Source organism: Malus sylvestris, chromosome 17, assembly GCF_916048215.2.
Source record: "Malus sylvestris chromosome 17, drMalSylv7.2, whole genome shotgun sequence".
Classification (NCBI taxonomy): domain Eukaryota; kingdom Viridiplantae; phylum Streptophyta; class Magnoliopsida; order Rosales; family Rosaceae; genus Malus; species Malus sylvestris.
Genome location: NC_062276.1, coordinates 33,300,465 through 33,314,562, shown reverse-complemented (window position 1 = coordinate 33,314,562; position 14,098 = coordinate 33,300,465). Strand labels below are relative to the sequence as shown.

Genomic DNA, 14,098 nt, shown 5'->3' with positions numbered 1-14,098 from the left:
TACCTTACTGCCTGGAGTTTATGAGCGGTTTGATCGGACTGATGAGCCAGATTGCACGGCTAAGTAAGCATGTTGATTTCATTAGTTATCAGGCTTGAGATATTCAGAAGAACATTAGCATTCGGCCTCCTCTGGTCGTAGATTTGTGTTTGTTAACTTCCTTGCAGAAACGCATTTGCATAATAAATTGGCTCACAAGTAAAAGAAGCTTACATAGACTGTATATCATACTTCTTCCAAAGATAAAGATAAGTTTCCGATATGCCTTTCTGAAAACAAGATAGAAGCTACCTGACTAGTATTACACCTTATTTTACTCAGCCATCACCGCATAGACTCCGAAAATAAAAGAACAAGCACTAATCTTCTAAGATCTAATGGTCAAGGGGGAAATATTGGATGGGGGGTCGATTAGAGTGGTACTCATGAAGTTCTGTCAAATGTCACTTAGTTGAGAACCGAAATGGGCCATGCAGCTCAAGCAGAGGAAGAGGACACATCAGACCGCCCTCCTGTCATCTTCTCCGCCTTCTCTCCACGCTCCCCTGAAAATGACATATACAAGACAAAAACTTAGGCAAATTCTAGAGAGCAATCAATCCAAAGAGACACAAACAACTGGATAGATCATCTTAAACTTGAATCATTTGGCGATTAAAATGTTACCAGTGCGAACTCTTATGACATCTGAGACTGGCACCACTGCAAAAGATACAAAAACTCTGTTAGAAAGTTTGATGAAACCTCACTGGAATGGCCAGAAAATGATACGTTCCTTGAGTTTTTAAGTTTTACATGTAACTAGCATAGTGACTGCAGAATACGGAGCATAAAGATTTCTGGCAAATGATCAGTGTTGTCAAAAAATAGCTACTTGTCCTACCGACCTGACTTTAAAGTACTTCCCTAAAACTTTTAGACGACTGTAGTATCTCACATCACAAACCCGATATCTAATGTAAACTAACAAATCTGATCCTCCCTAATTCTGGAAGGGTATGTGGATAGAACATCTATAGGTGACAAAATGGAAAGGTGCAAAGCCATCAAACAATTCTGTATACCTAAAACATTGTCTGAAAATAAGCTAACTGATATAGGTGTTATAGTTTGAATTCAGTTTACATCATGTTCAACGCAATTAAATAATTATCTATGTTAAAGAAATCGATATTAACATGTTAAAGTAATAATTATTCATTTAAATTTTATTTTAACCTGCTTACGTGCTAACTGTAGACTGTATCTTTGTAGTTTCAAACTGAACAAGTTTAAAGACTTACCAAAAATCTTGCCATCACCGATTTCTCCAGTCCTGGCTGCCTCAATTATTGTGTCAACCACCGCTTCAACCTAAGAAGTGATCAGAGCAGGATTCAATTGGTGATTTTCAACCCCTCTTCCTTGAGCATCAATATCTCAAAAAGAATGCATTATAGAACTAAAATTATCACTCGCACTCTTCATACCTGGTCTTTGCTCACTACAATCTCCATTTTAATCTTAGCGACAAAATTGTCTTCAGAAAATTCAGAGCCTAACAAAGTAATAAAAAAAGAAGAAATTATGAAATGATAATATAAGAAAAGAGTAGGATGATAAATAAGTAACGGTAGATATAATGGCCGGGGAGTGTTCCAAAAAATCTGCTAGATTTAATTAAAATGAAGAGAAAATATCCATGCCAATGCAAGAACATACCACCCTGCCTCTCTGTTGAACCACCTTGAGCACCAAAGCCTCGAACATCAGATACAGTAACGCCACGAATTCCAATTTTCAGCAGAGCCTTCGGTTTCCACAAAGGATGGAAACAAAAAGATTAGTGCTTATGCTTTTATCTCAAGGAGCTCTAGAAAAATGACACAAGAAAACATTGAAGACACCAGAACCCAAAGTAGTGCTTATGCTATTATCTCAAGGAGCTAACAACAATACTGTACATTAATAAAAATGTGAAAACGTGCAACCAAAAAGTCTTACCTAAATATAGACTATAGCCCTATTTTCTTACAATAAATTCATTAAATACGAACCACAGGAAACATCCCATTTCTTCAATTTATAGTGGCCGTTTTGCTTCTAGATTTCTTTTAGCAAGCAAATGACGTTACTTAGTGCATCTCGGACAACTCCACTGGCAATGCATCCCAGGCACCACGGACAACTCCACTGGCATGGCATCTCAAGCCCCAACGGATGCCTCATGGATGTAATGAATTGTAAGGAGAGAAGTGGTAAAAAATTCCGAGAATAGCATGAGTGTTATTACAAGACCAATGCTACCTTGCCTTGACTATGGTCAAGGCAATGCATACAGAGAGGAGTCAGAAACTTGGCCAGCAAGTTACTGATAAGCACTAAGTGAGGGCAGTTATCATTAAATTCCAGAATTGAATAGTGTAGTGGTACAATTAACAACTACCAATTGATCTTTTGAAACGTCACAACAGTGCAAACCGGAATCAAAATTTAGGTCCAGTGACATCAATGGCACTCTGCTAGAATTTCGTTAACCTTCAATTTTTATCGTGTTTGAACTCCAATCTAAATCCCTTATGACTGTGTTCGATATATGCAAATGGATTTGAGTGTGTAAAAAGGATTAAAGCCAACTGCAGAAGAAGACGGGATGGTGCTTTGATAACTACACAGGCTTAGAAACACAGAGCTATTCTTCCAATTATCTAGTAAACAACATTTGAAACATCATTTTATTGCTTTCCTAATTTTGTTATGCTAATGCAACGCCAATTAGATATGCAGTAAGCTGTGCTTAAGGTTCAACAGCTCTTACCGAAGAAACCTGCGAAACTCGCCAGGGCCTAGCTCGTCCCATAATCATAACAGAGATTAAGAAATAATTAGATATAATCAAAACCCATAACCTCATATATTCCACACACAAAAATAATAGGAAAAAAAAAAGGAAAAACACAGCAGACATGCAGAGCTATAAACAATCAACCTAAACAGAATTAACAACCAACAATGCAGACAAGAACAGAAGGGTGAATTGTTTCCGCACCTCAGAATCGCTTCGACTTTGTAATATTTGGAGTCTGGGACATAGCCTGCGAACAACCAACAATACAGAGTCAGAAGCCATGCCAAAGTTTGAAATTTAAAATCTGAGATACCCAAATCATAATTTGAATGAAATCTGGAAGAGCATTCAAACCCATGAACTATTTTTCCAGAAAAATGGGAGGAAGACGAACCAGAAGAACTCTGTGCTCGCACGACGGGAACAATGGACGCATTTCTTGCGTGCTTTAGAGCGACATTGGGCTGACAGAACCGAAATTCTGCGAGCTTGGTGCGGATCGAGCTCGAACCCAGAAGCGGAAGCTCGTTGAGGTGGCATTGGAGGGGGCTAAGCAGGCCTGCATTCCCAATTGTAGCCATGTTTGTCAACCGTTATGTAAAAAGCAGACCACAAGCTTCAGTGATAGTGAACCCAGTTTGGGTACCCAGTCTTCTCACGACCGAGGCAGTGAAAGTTTAAAGCTTTAAGAACGACGCGTGCAAGATTCTTCAAGCAATTGCAGCTTGGGCTTGGACTCTTGGAGTTGGAATATCGTACGGGCTCACTGTCGCCTCAAAGCCCATCAAAGCCCAACAGGGTCCAGTAGTATTGGAATATATGAGCAGTAGCGTCCAAATGGTTGGTGGAAGACTTTCAATCTCCAGAGCAATGGCTGCAGGTGGAGGTGAAGGGATGGAAGAATATGTGTACAGAATCAGCACTGCTGCGGAGTGGGGAGAGTTGCAGAGCTCTGGCTCTATTTTTGGTGGAGAGCTGGACAAGAAATCTGGGTTCATTCATCTTAGCAACCTCAATCAGGTCACTCTCTCTCTGTCTCTTCAAACACACACACACACACACACACACACACACACATATATATCTATCTATATATCAGACCCAGTTGCCAATTTGATTATGTTTACCCTTTGCATCGATTAAACCTTAGACATAGTCCAACTGAAAGAAATTCTGGGTGGCAAATGGGTTGCCCTGGTGGATAGAGCCCAACCCAGTGCGTTTAATTGATTTATTGATTAAAATTATCGCTAGTAATAAAAGTAAAACAAAAATTATGGGTGATGAATTGCGTTTAATTGATTTATTGATGCTATAAAATGGTTCAATTTTTTCAGGTAAAGTCGACATTGCAGAATTTTTTCGTGAATACGAAGGTGGATCTTTACTTGCTTCAAATTGACACCAATAAGGTACATAGATATGAACATCCATTTTGGTTATACTCTAACTTTGATTGCTATGGTTCGTTTGGATGAGGAACTTTAAAGTTCCATGCAACGTACGTTAAATTTGGTAGGCATGCACTACAAAAGTTGGATTAGGGGACTTCCAAATAACACGTTGAAAGTCGTTCGTCTAGTGTCTTTGTAGTTTATTTGTGGTGTTTTGGTAGTAGCTTTGTAGTGCATGAGTAGTTCATTGGTAGACTTCTTGTAGTACATTTTTAATAATCGAGTCTAAAGTTCCATATAACTTTAAAATCCCTTGTCCACATGCACTACTGAAATCAAAGTGAGCTATAGCGATTCCTATATACGGAGACCTAATATTGCAACTGCAGCTGCCCCATGGTTCTGCCTATTTTTGGAATGAGAAGTTACAAATGGATACCACTATTCTGCGGATTAAAAGAGAGGAAGCTTATGAAGGTAATATGCACTACTGAATGAAGGGAATCGAAGGAAGCACGGATTTCAGATACTAACTTCTTCGGAGTTGCTTGGAGGCGTTGTTGATTATAGCAGACTTCTTATACTATTGTTTGGTTTACATAGAGGAACAAGACGTGGTAAAATTACCCTGAAACATTTTGAAACAAATAACATTAGGGCCAGAAGGTAGCTGATGATGAATCTATAAGATTTTCCTTCCTGCACTTACGCCTTGGAATGATCTCTCAGTCTCAGTCTCAGTCTTGCCCATGAGCTTCTGGGACTAGCAGGGTGGGATTCCTGGCGACTGTTGTTAACCAAAGAGATGGCAATACTTGAATCTACCTTCTGAAAATCCATGTTTTGCTAGCTCATGGCACATGTAGCTCCCCTAAAGTATACAAAGACTTCATGAATAGAAAGTTAGAAACCTAGACTGAATGAGAAACCCCTCAATCTTTCCCCATCCTACAGTCCTACTGTTCTGTGACCTCCACCACCCGCATTTTCTTGGTTTCCTATTGAACAGCCATGGGTATTGAGCCCTTCTTTCCATTTGTTTATATAAGTATCAACATGAAGATCACACTCAAAGTTCGTTGGCATTGTTTTCTTTTTTGTCTTCATACCTTGTAGTCTTTGTATTTAGATAAATTTTCTCTGTTTGCGTTGTTGCAGCTAGGTGAAGGGTTAGTATATGAAGTTGTTGATGGTTCCAATAGCTTCCCCCATTTCTATGGTCCATCTCGAAGTTTCATTCCTCTTCCTCTTGATGCTGTTACAAAAGCAGAGAAGCTGCATCTGTCGGGTGGCCAATTCAGTTGCAGTATGCTGGAACGAGTCGCTTAAGCTTTGGTTTGGTATTCTTTCATCTCAGCCTTACATTGTGTGGAATAGGAGATATTAACATCTCCCAACTCTCTACTGCTGTAGTTGTTATGTCAAAGTATTTTGTGTTCTTTTGGAAAGATATAGCATTAATTTTTTTGAATTATTCTTACATGTATTTGATCTCTTAATTCAACTATTATGTTACTCGGCACTGTCACTTTCATTAACAAGTCACACAAGTTTTTGTCATCGACTACACTTTCAATAGTTATTAGTTAAAGATCAATAATTATGATATTTAACCCATCTTATTTGTCATAACACGACTTTTTACCATATATACCATTAGAGATAAGAATATACTATTATCTTGAATATCATCTTCTTATTTTGTTTCCGTTAAACTAAATTACTTCCATTACTTAAATAAAAGACAAGTACAAGGAAATGAGGGGGCAGCCCACAACCTAAATACAAGCTCAACAACAAAAAAGAAAATACAATAGAACTGCTCAAAAGTGGCCAGTTGAACAACAACAAAAAACCCTTAGATTGAAATGGAAACCAACAGCCACCAGATGCGCCTTCATCGCAAGGCTGTTGCCATCACCACCAAGAGAACAAACCAAAGGAATAGCTGGATCATCTTCTATTTCACCCCGGAAACAAAGAAAAGTCTTCTACTTTGGCCAATGTACATAAAATTTAATTTTTTATTGGAAAAATAAAAAATAAACAAAAAATTGCCCCTGTTATCTCTATTAATCTCTATTACTTAATGAAACTTTCTTTGTCAACCAAAAGATAGTGAAAAAACTACTTAGTCTTCTATCATAAAAAAAAAATGATGGGCAATAATTTAATTTCACATGTTAAAATTTTACTGTTTTTTTATTGAAGTCTCATTTACAAGTGATGTTAAAATATCTCGAATATTAAAAATAAAAAACCTCCCACTCCCCTCACCCCCACGTTCTCTCTCTCTCTCTCTCCCCCCCCCTCTCTCCTTCTCATTTTCTAAAAAAATATGTTCATACACACAAAATGTGTAGGCAAATGTTAGTTATTATTTTAAGGGAGCTGTACTCTTTTTTTTCTCTTTAAAACTTTATATATTGTAGGAAAAACGAAACAGAAAGTCAACGAGTGATTGTGCTGGCAATGCCTCCTTGTATTTTGTCAGGTTTATGAGTATTCCTTGGCTGTAAAGGAAGAACACTCTACGTATTTTGAACCGCAATTTATTTGATTAAATTAGTATTCTTGTTTTATTTGTACGTGAAAGGTTCTTGTACGATTCTAATAAAAAAAATGAATTTGAATCAAATTATTATGGCTAACTTATTATGAAGCATAGCTCACTCCCTAACGTCTTAATATAGATAATATCGTATAAATATGATATTATTATATTCTTTACTGATATTATTATATTCTTTACTTGTAAAGAGATCTTATCTTCAACTATCATGAGTTCAATACAAATTTATTATAATTAACATATTGCATGACTCAAGCTAAATCTCTTACCTCTTATTGTAAATATATCATTTGTAAAAAGTAATCTTCTTAATATATCATTTGCAAATGACACTTTACAAAAACAGTGAAAAATAATAAATATTTGTATTCTAGTGTGGGTGTGATCTCACCGATTCTTCTCTCATAACAACTAACTATTTAATCCACCAAGGTTATCGCTTTATTAAAAACTAAATATTTAAACCACACCAATCTTTCAAAAATTACATTGTGTTAATAAATACAAGAAATTTGTAGCTGAAGAATGTATAGTAGCATATCTATCTACTTAGGTCTTGCGTTTGATTCCTTCTTCTAGTATTGCAATTTGCTTGCATACAAATACCAAAATCCCAACAAAAAAAAACATAAAGAAGGATACACTATATTTTCATCACCCAGCTGAAATGCACATACCTTTCAGAGACGAAAGATATGGAAAAGACTTTCCGTCAATTGAGGTTGAAGCACACCCTAGGACCTTCCCCAGTCACCATCCGAGTAAACTCTTCGGAAGACAGTTTGATGGCAAAGCCCGGAAACCAGTCTACCTACGTGCTTGAAGATCCAGCTGGAATGGAGTGAACAAAATAGATTTCACTTCTTGCGAATAACGTGTCTTTAATGTATATATTTTATGATCGAAATTGTTCATATTCTTAATTTTTATTGAAACAGCATCCCTTCAAAAAATAATTTGAATCGAAGATGGTTAGTTGGTACTCGCACTACTAATAATTTGTTTCATATAACTATATTTAGATTATAAAATGACAACATGATGGTGATGAACATGTTACTTGATACTCACATCGTCAATCAAAGATCGTTCTTGTCCTTGAATAATTCATCATGAACATCTTACTTGATACTCTTACAGTCAATTTATTCCGTACATTTACATGACTAAACCATCTCATATTCATTTTATTATAAAATTGGCAAGTTGACGAGAGTTGAGTATCAATTTATTCCGTACATTTACATGACTAAACCATCTCATATTCATTTTATTATAAAATTGGCAAGTTGACGAGAGTTGAGTACGATGATTAGTGTTGAAAATATTATTAATATGCATGATTGTTTTGCAACGAACAAAGAAGAAGATTATTATTATTAGGACCTCCAAGCCCAAAGACAATGTGGTGGCGGTGAGATGACATAAACAAAACAAGAGAAGTAGAGAAGTGTGGGAGATTAACTGTCTCTATAATTGTATACTCTCTTCCAAGGTATTGACAGCGAGATTCACCTCCATTCTTCCCTTCTGACCCGAATTCTGTCTGCCCTCGTCAACTTTTTCTTTCATTTTTTTTATTTTTTGAACTCGAAACATAATAAATTGAAGAAAAATACCGCTATAACATGGCATTTTCAAACCCTTTTGTGAATCTTATATATTTAGACATCCCAAACCACTTCTGTCATCTCAAATTAGTTCTCTCTTCCAAAATACCACCACTACTAACTCTGCTTTGCTAGCTCTTTCTAATTTCCCCATTTGGTCCACCCTCCTTGCATTTCTCTCCACATCGCGTTGATTGAATCTGGTATAAAATCTCAGACCATGTAACTTTAGGTGGTTACTTTGATTGCTAGTTCTTCAAATTATTGCAATCTCTTGCACCGTGCTTGCTGCAAACTGTTAGCAATTTTTCAGTGACGGAGGCTATCTATATTTTTCTCAAAGAATTAAGTGGAACCAATCTGGCATCAGAGACAGAAGCATGGAAGAGACATTTGTGCCATTGCAGGGAATCAAGAATGATCTCAGAGGAAGATTGAAGTGCTACAAGGAAGACTGGACTGGGGGCTTTAAAGCTGGATTCAGGTATATACTATATTTAAAACTTCTCCCCACTTATATGATATTTGGTGTACCTTGGCCACGTTCTCGCTACACGAAAAAATTACTCCGTCAACTCATGGAATATCGTACTTTTTTTCCCTTAATGTTGAATCAAATGCAAACTCATGTTGATATTGGGTTTTTCAGGATTTTGGCTCCTACCACCTACATATTTTTTGCTTCTGCAATCCCAGTCATTTCATTTGGTGAACAACTGGAGCGAAGTACTGGTATTTTTTGCAACTCATCTACTGCTCCAACTCCAAGTCTTGAATTTATTTTTTATTTTTTTACTTCTTTCAATAATTAGGGTAACAATTTGATTAACTCACAATGAATTCGTCATAGTTAAATATTCTCATCATGCGTCGAATTTAAAACCTTTTGCTATAAGTGCAATATTAGATTTCTTCACAACATTAATGACTCCTTTTTAACCTGAAAGGCACAACGATATAATATTTATTGTTGTTTTCTAAAGGTTTAACATTTCAAGATAGTTTACTTGAATCTTCAGCTAGCTTGTTCGATCACCATAGTTTACTTGGATCGTCAAATTTGGTTTTTCGGTTGGAAAACATTGTTGCTGTCTATTTTTATTGTTAATTCTGATTTAAACACTTTAACATCTCATTTGGAGATACTCTAATTAAATTACTGTTTGCAGGTGGAGTTTTGACAGCAGTGCAAACCTTAGTATCGACGGCAGTTTGTGGGATCATACACTCCATCGTCGGAGGTCAACCCTTGCTGATATTGGGTGTGGCCGAGCCTACTGTAATCATGTACACCTTCATGTTCAATTTTGCCAAAGAACGTACAGACTTGGGTCCAAAGCTCTTTCTAGCATGGTCCGCATGGTAAGCTTTTATTCCTAATTTTTTTAAAGCTCTCGAGTTAGAATTCTCTTCTCATGTGTGCTTTTGTTGGAGTTCCATGAATTTGCCTAGTAAATATTTCTTTGAAGCTGTTTGACTAACCCCAAATTGTGGGGAATATTGAAATTTTGTAGGGTATGTGTATGGACAGCTGGGTTACTGTTCTTATTTGCTATATTAGGTGCTTGTTCCATAATAAATAGGTTTACAAGAGTGGCTGGGGAGTTGTTTGGTCTGCTAATCGCCATGCTTTTCATGCAGCAAGCCATTAAAGTATGGTTTCCTCTTACCCTCTTATCATTATTATTATTATTGTAAATATTATTATTATTTATTCTATACTCAATAATGTTTTGATCACATGATGAACCTTAAAATATTACAAATGTCAGTCCACAGTTTGGTTGACAAAAGAAATGGAGCATTTTTTGTCACCACCATAACTTGATGTATGTTTACCATATACTTAATTATTTGTCATGTGTTTTTTCACCTAATTATAGTTAAATGTTTTTTTATTGAAAATAATTAACCAAAGTTAAATAAAATGACACGTGTTAAATGGTTAGATGTATGATGAGTATACACCAAATTTTGGGTGTTGAGCAAAATGGCTCCAAAAAAAAATAGTAAATAAACAAATGCATATCATTTTTTTTTTGTTCTACTTCTCCCCCATTTCACCATGCATCTTTAACTCTTTCCACCGCCCCTTCTTATTTTAATTTATGTATTTTGAGTCTAGTATTAAAAAAATTGTAAGGTTTAGTTGTTATTTATTTTATTTTTTATATTTAGTCTTTTATTTTCTCTCACTAGATATAGTGAGAAAATAGATGGAAGGATAGATGAATCAAGAATGTAGAGGGGAGTGGTGGAAGAGAGGAGGAGAAATGCACATGAAATTATACAAAATGGACCCTAGAAATGATAATAAGAACACATACTTGCACGGAGAATTGTTTGGGGTTTGGACATTCTTCTTCAACCCATTACGTTCTAAATTCTAACTCTTTCATCTTTCTTTAGTTTATAGATCATAATAGAATATTGTTTGTCATCAAGAAAATAACATCTGCTTAAAGTTCTTTCTATTTTGTTTTCATGTTGGGTTCCATTTTATATACACTTCTTTCACATCCTTCCCATCACCCTTCTTCAATCCTTATTCATTCCTTCACTTCTTCCTTGTATTCTCTCTTTATTTCAAACCCAAAAACTCAAAACTAAAAACTATAAACAAAGTGGTTATCAAATAGTGTACCGGCAACTACTGTTATTCACACTCCGAAATAGCCATTTGTCCATTCTCACAAATGTTAAAAAAAAAAAAAAAAATTGGAGTGCGGAATGATTAGTTAGAGCTAAAAACACTAATGTCCTTGAAAAACATGAAATATGAAAACTTGAACTGGGCAATTTTTGGTGGTCTGATTTTGTAGGGACTTGTGGATGAGTTTCGCTTACCAGAAGGAAAAGATACTAGCCTACTGCAATTTATACCTTCATGGAGGTTTGCAAATGGAATGTTTGCTTTGGTGTTGTCATTTGGCCTTCTTCTCACTGCATTAAAAAGCAGGAAAGCAAGGTCATGGCGCTATGGCACTGGTAAGACTAACATGATGTGCCACTAATTGCCGCTCCCTTGTTGATTATGAAAGTAGCATGTATATATAGAATGTAGTTTGATTTTATGTAATGCGGTGCTTTTCGGCGTTGCAGGTTGGCTAAGAAGCTTTGTAGCAGACTATGGTGTGCCACTTATGGTTCTGGTGTGGACTGGTGTGTCTTACATTCCAACTAGTAGTGTTCCACATGGCATCCCAAGGCGCCTTTTAAGCCCAAATCCATGGTCGCCTGGCGCATATGACAATTGGACTGTCATTAAGGCATGTCTACCTAATTAAATTCTGTAATTAGTTTCGGTAGATTAAGAAGATGAATTAAGCTGATGGTTTACTGGTTTATACTTGGAATCATATCGCAGGACATGCTCAATGTTCCGGTCCTCTATATCATCGGAGCTTTCATTCCAGCAACGATGATCTCAGTGCTTTACTATTTTGATCACAGTGTAGCATCCCAACTATCTCAGCAGAAAGAGTTCAATTTAAGAAAGCCATCTTCTTACCATTATGACTTGCTTCTTTTGGGGTTTCTGGTTGGCAAAGCAAATTGATCTTTCCTCGCATTCAACTTTTCCTTTTCCATAAGCAATCCTATATAACTCTCTTGCTTTTTCATGGCAGACTTTAATGTGTGGTCTGCTTGGAATTCCTCCGTCAAATGGAGTTATCCCACAGTCTCCAATGCATACAAAGAGTTTAGCTACTCTTAAACACCAGGTAATCACACAAAACCTTTTCTTTATCAAACTTTTTTTTTCTTCGATTGTACCCTTTTGACCATAATGATGTTTACTTGTGCAGTTGCTTCGTAATCGACTTGTAGCAACAGCACGCACAAGTATGAGAAATAATTCTAGCTTGGGACAACTGTATGGAAATATGCAAGATGCCTATCGACAAATGCAGACGCCTTTGGTTTACCAGGAGGCCTCATCTCGAGTATGACAAGAATATATATTTTGATTTTCAAGTTTTTTGATATATTGCACCTGTGGCTTTGATTTGCAATGGCAAGAAGGCCGTAGTTTAGAACATTTGATGGCATTAATTACCAGGTGATCATCGTGCTTTAATTGAAACACTTTTGTATGCAGGGACTGAATGAATTAAAAGAATCAACCATCCAGGGAGCTTCAAGTATGGGAAATTATATTGATGCACCAGTTGATGAGACAGTATTTGATATTGAGAAAGAGATTGATGATTTATTGCCGGTTGAGGTGAAGGAGCAGCGTCTCAGCAACCTGCTTCAAGCGGTATTGGTGGGGGGATGTGTTGCAGCCATGCCTATCCTCAAAAGGATCCCTACTTCAGTCCTTTGGGGATATTTTGCCTTCATGGCCATTGAAAGCTTACCCGGTAACCAATTTTGGGAACGGATCTGTTTGCTCTTTACACCTCCAAGTAGAAGATTCAAGTAAACCTTCAAATGAAATCTTCTTTCACTTGTTTCATACCTGTTTAAGTTTACTTCCTCCTCATATATGGCATTTCATCATCCTGCAGAGTCCTCGAGGATAATCACGCCACTTTTGTAGAAACTGTGCCCTTCAAGTCAATCGCGATGTTCACAGTTTTCCAAACTCTGTACTTGCTTGTATGTTTTTTGCTTACTTGGGTTCCAATTGCTGGGGTTATGTTTCCAATGATGATCATGCTCTTGGTTCCTGTGAGGCAATACGTACTCCCCAAGTTTTTCAAAGGAGCACACCTTCAGGACTTGGATGCAGCAGAGTACGAAGAGGCTCCGGCTTTAACATATAACCTAGCAACGGTAAAACCTCACTTTCCTTTCTTTTTCATATAAACATATGGCGACATAACATGACAGGCCGCGTGACAAAAAGAAAATTTCACCATCTTATTTATAGTTAATGAATTTTAATACATTAGTCAAATGCGAACCAATATAAATGTTGTGTTTAATGTGCTTGGAATGAAACAGGAGACAGAGCTGGGAGCTGGAGCTTCCTGCGCAGGGGATGCAGAAATATTAGACGAAGTTATGACCAGAAGCCGGGGTGAGTTTAGGCATGTCAGCAGTCCAAAGATCACAAGCTCTACTTCAACACCGGCAAATGCCTCTGAAATCCTTGCGAGTCCACACCCGACCTTCAGTCCTCGCGTAAGTGGGCTAAGAGGAGAGCGAAGTCCTCATTCTGGCGGAAGAGGGTCACACAGTCCAAGGACCCCTGGCTCTTCTTCTATGCTTGGGAAGAGTCCTAGTAACAGCTAACAACACAGTATCACGATAGCTGTGTGTTTTTCTTCGCCTTCTGTTAAGAACATATAGACGGGTTTCACCATTTTTCGTTCCACTATTTCACTTTGTTTTGTTTTGCTTTGCTTCTTTGTAAAGAAACATTTTCCTTCTTCTGTCTTCCAAAAGTGTACCTTTGTTTATTCTAGTAAACATTAGCATTGTGATTATTTCTGGTAAACATTATTTATATAGTGAAGGTATTCTATCTGATAGCAATCGACTCAAACACCAAATCCTAAACACCCTTATTTATTCTAATCGGATCTCTTTTTTGATAGACAAAACTCTCAAATTCTCCATCTTAGAATCTTGACTGCAAATTGATAAGGTAAAGAAAGAGAAACTTTTACTTTTCTTTTTTTCTTTTTTTTTTATAGTTTTTTCTTTTTGAGTTATTGGGACTTTTTTCTATGGTATAGAAATA

The 14,098-nt window shown here is 36.8% G+C and overlaps 3 protein-coding genes across 6 annotated transcripts; 2 read left to right on the top strand and 1 right to left on the bottom strand.

The window, feature by feature from the left end:
* Positions 1–142: 142 nt before the first annotated feature.
* LOC126612163 (nitrogen regulatory protein P-II homolog) lies at positions 143–3,506 on the bottom strand. 4 transcript variants are annotated; one of them, XM_050280496.1, is made up of 8 exons: positions 3,222–3,501; positions 3,029–3,074; positions 2,798–2,825; positions 1,702–1,789; positions 1,470–1,537; positions 1,284–1,353; positions 667–702; positions 143–545 (listed from the first exon to the last, which is right to left on the bottom strand). In XM_050280496.1, exons 1-8 carry the CDS (start codon positions 3,406–3,408, stop codon positions 478–480), a joined length of 591 nt encoding a protein of 196 aa, XP_050136453.1. In that variant the 5' UTR covers positions 3,409–3,501; the 3' UTR covers positions 143–477. The 4 variants fall into 4 exon arrangements, with proteins under 4 accessions (XP_050136453.1, XP_050136455.1, XP_050136452.1 ...); XM_050280498.1 differs by having other exon boundaries at positions 3,182–3,237; XM_050280495.1 differs by lacking the exon at positions 2,798–2,825 and having other exon boundaries at positions 3,182–3,506.
* Positions 3,507–3,649: 143 nt separating this feature from the next.
* Positions 3,650–5,781, top strand: LOC126612164 (uncharacterized). The gene is made up of 3 exons (XM_050280500.1): positions 3,650–3,847; positions 4,165–4,239; positions 5,380–5,781. Exons 1-3 carry the CDS (start codon positions 3,665–3,667, stop codon positions 5,548–5,550), a joined length of 429 nt encoding a protein of 142 aa, XP_050136457.1. The 5' UTR covers positions 3,650–3,664; the 3' UTR covers positions 5,551–5,781.
* A 2,677-nt stretch (positions 5,782–8,458) lies between these two features.
* On the top strand, positions 8,459–13,841 carry LOC126612153 (probable boron transporter 2). Its single transcript, XM_050280482.1, has 12 exons — positions 8,459–8,887; positions 9,053–9,135; positions 9,573–9,765; positions 9,918–10,056; positions 11,226–11,391; positions 11,506–11,672; positions 11,771–11,944; positions 12,033–12,128; positions 12,213–12,350; positions 12,506–12,828; positions 12,918–13,185; positions 13,357–13,841. The coding sequence occupies exons 1-12, from the start codon at positions 8,784–8,786 to the stop codon at positions 13,645–13,647; spliced, it is 2,142 nt and encodes a 713-aa protein (XP_050136439.1). The 5' UTR covers positions 8,459–8,783; the 3' UTR covers positions 13,648–13,841.
* Positions 13,842–14,098: the final 257 nt, after the last annotated feature.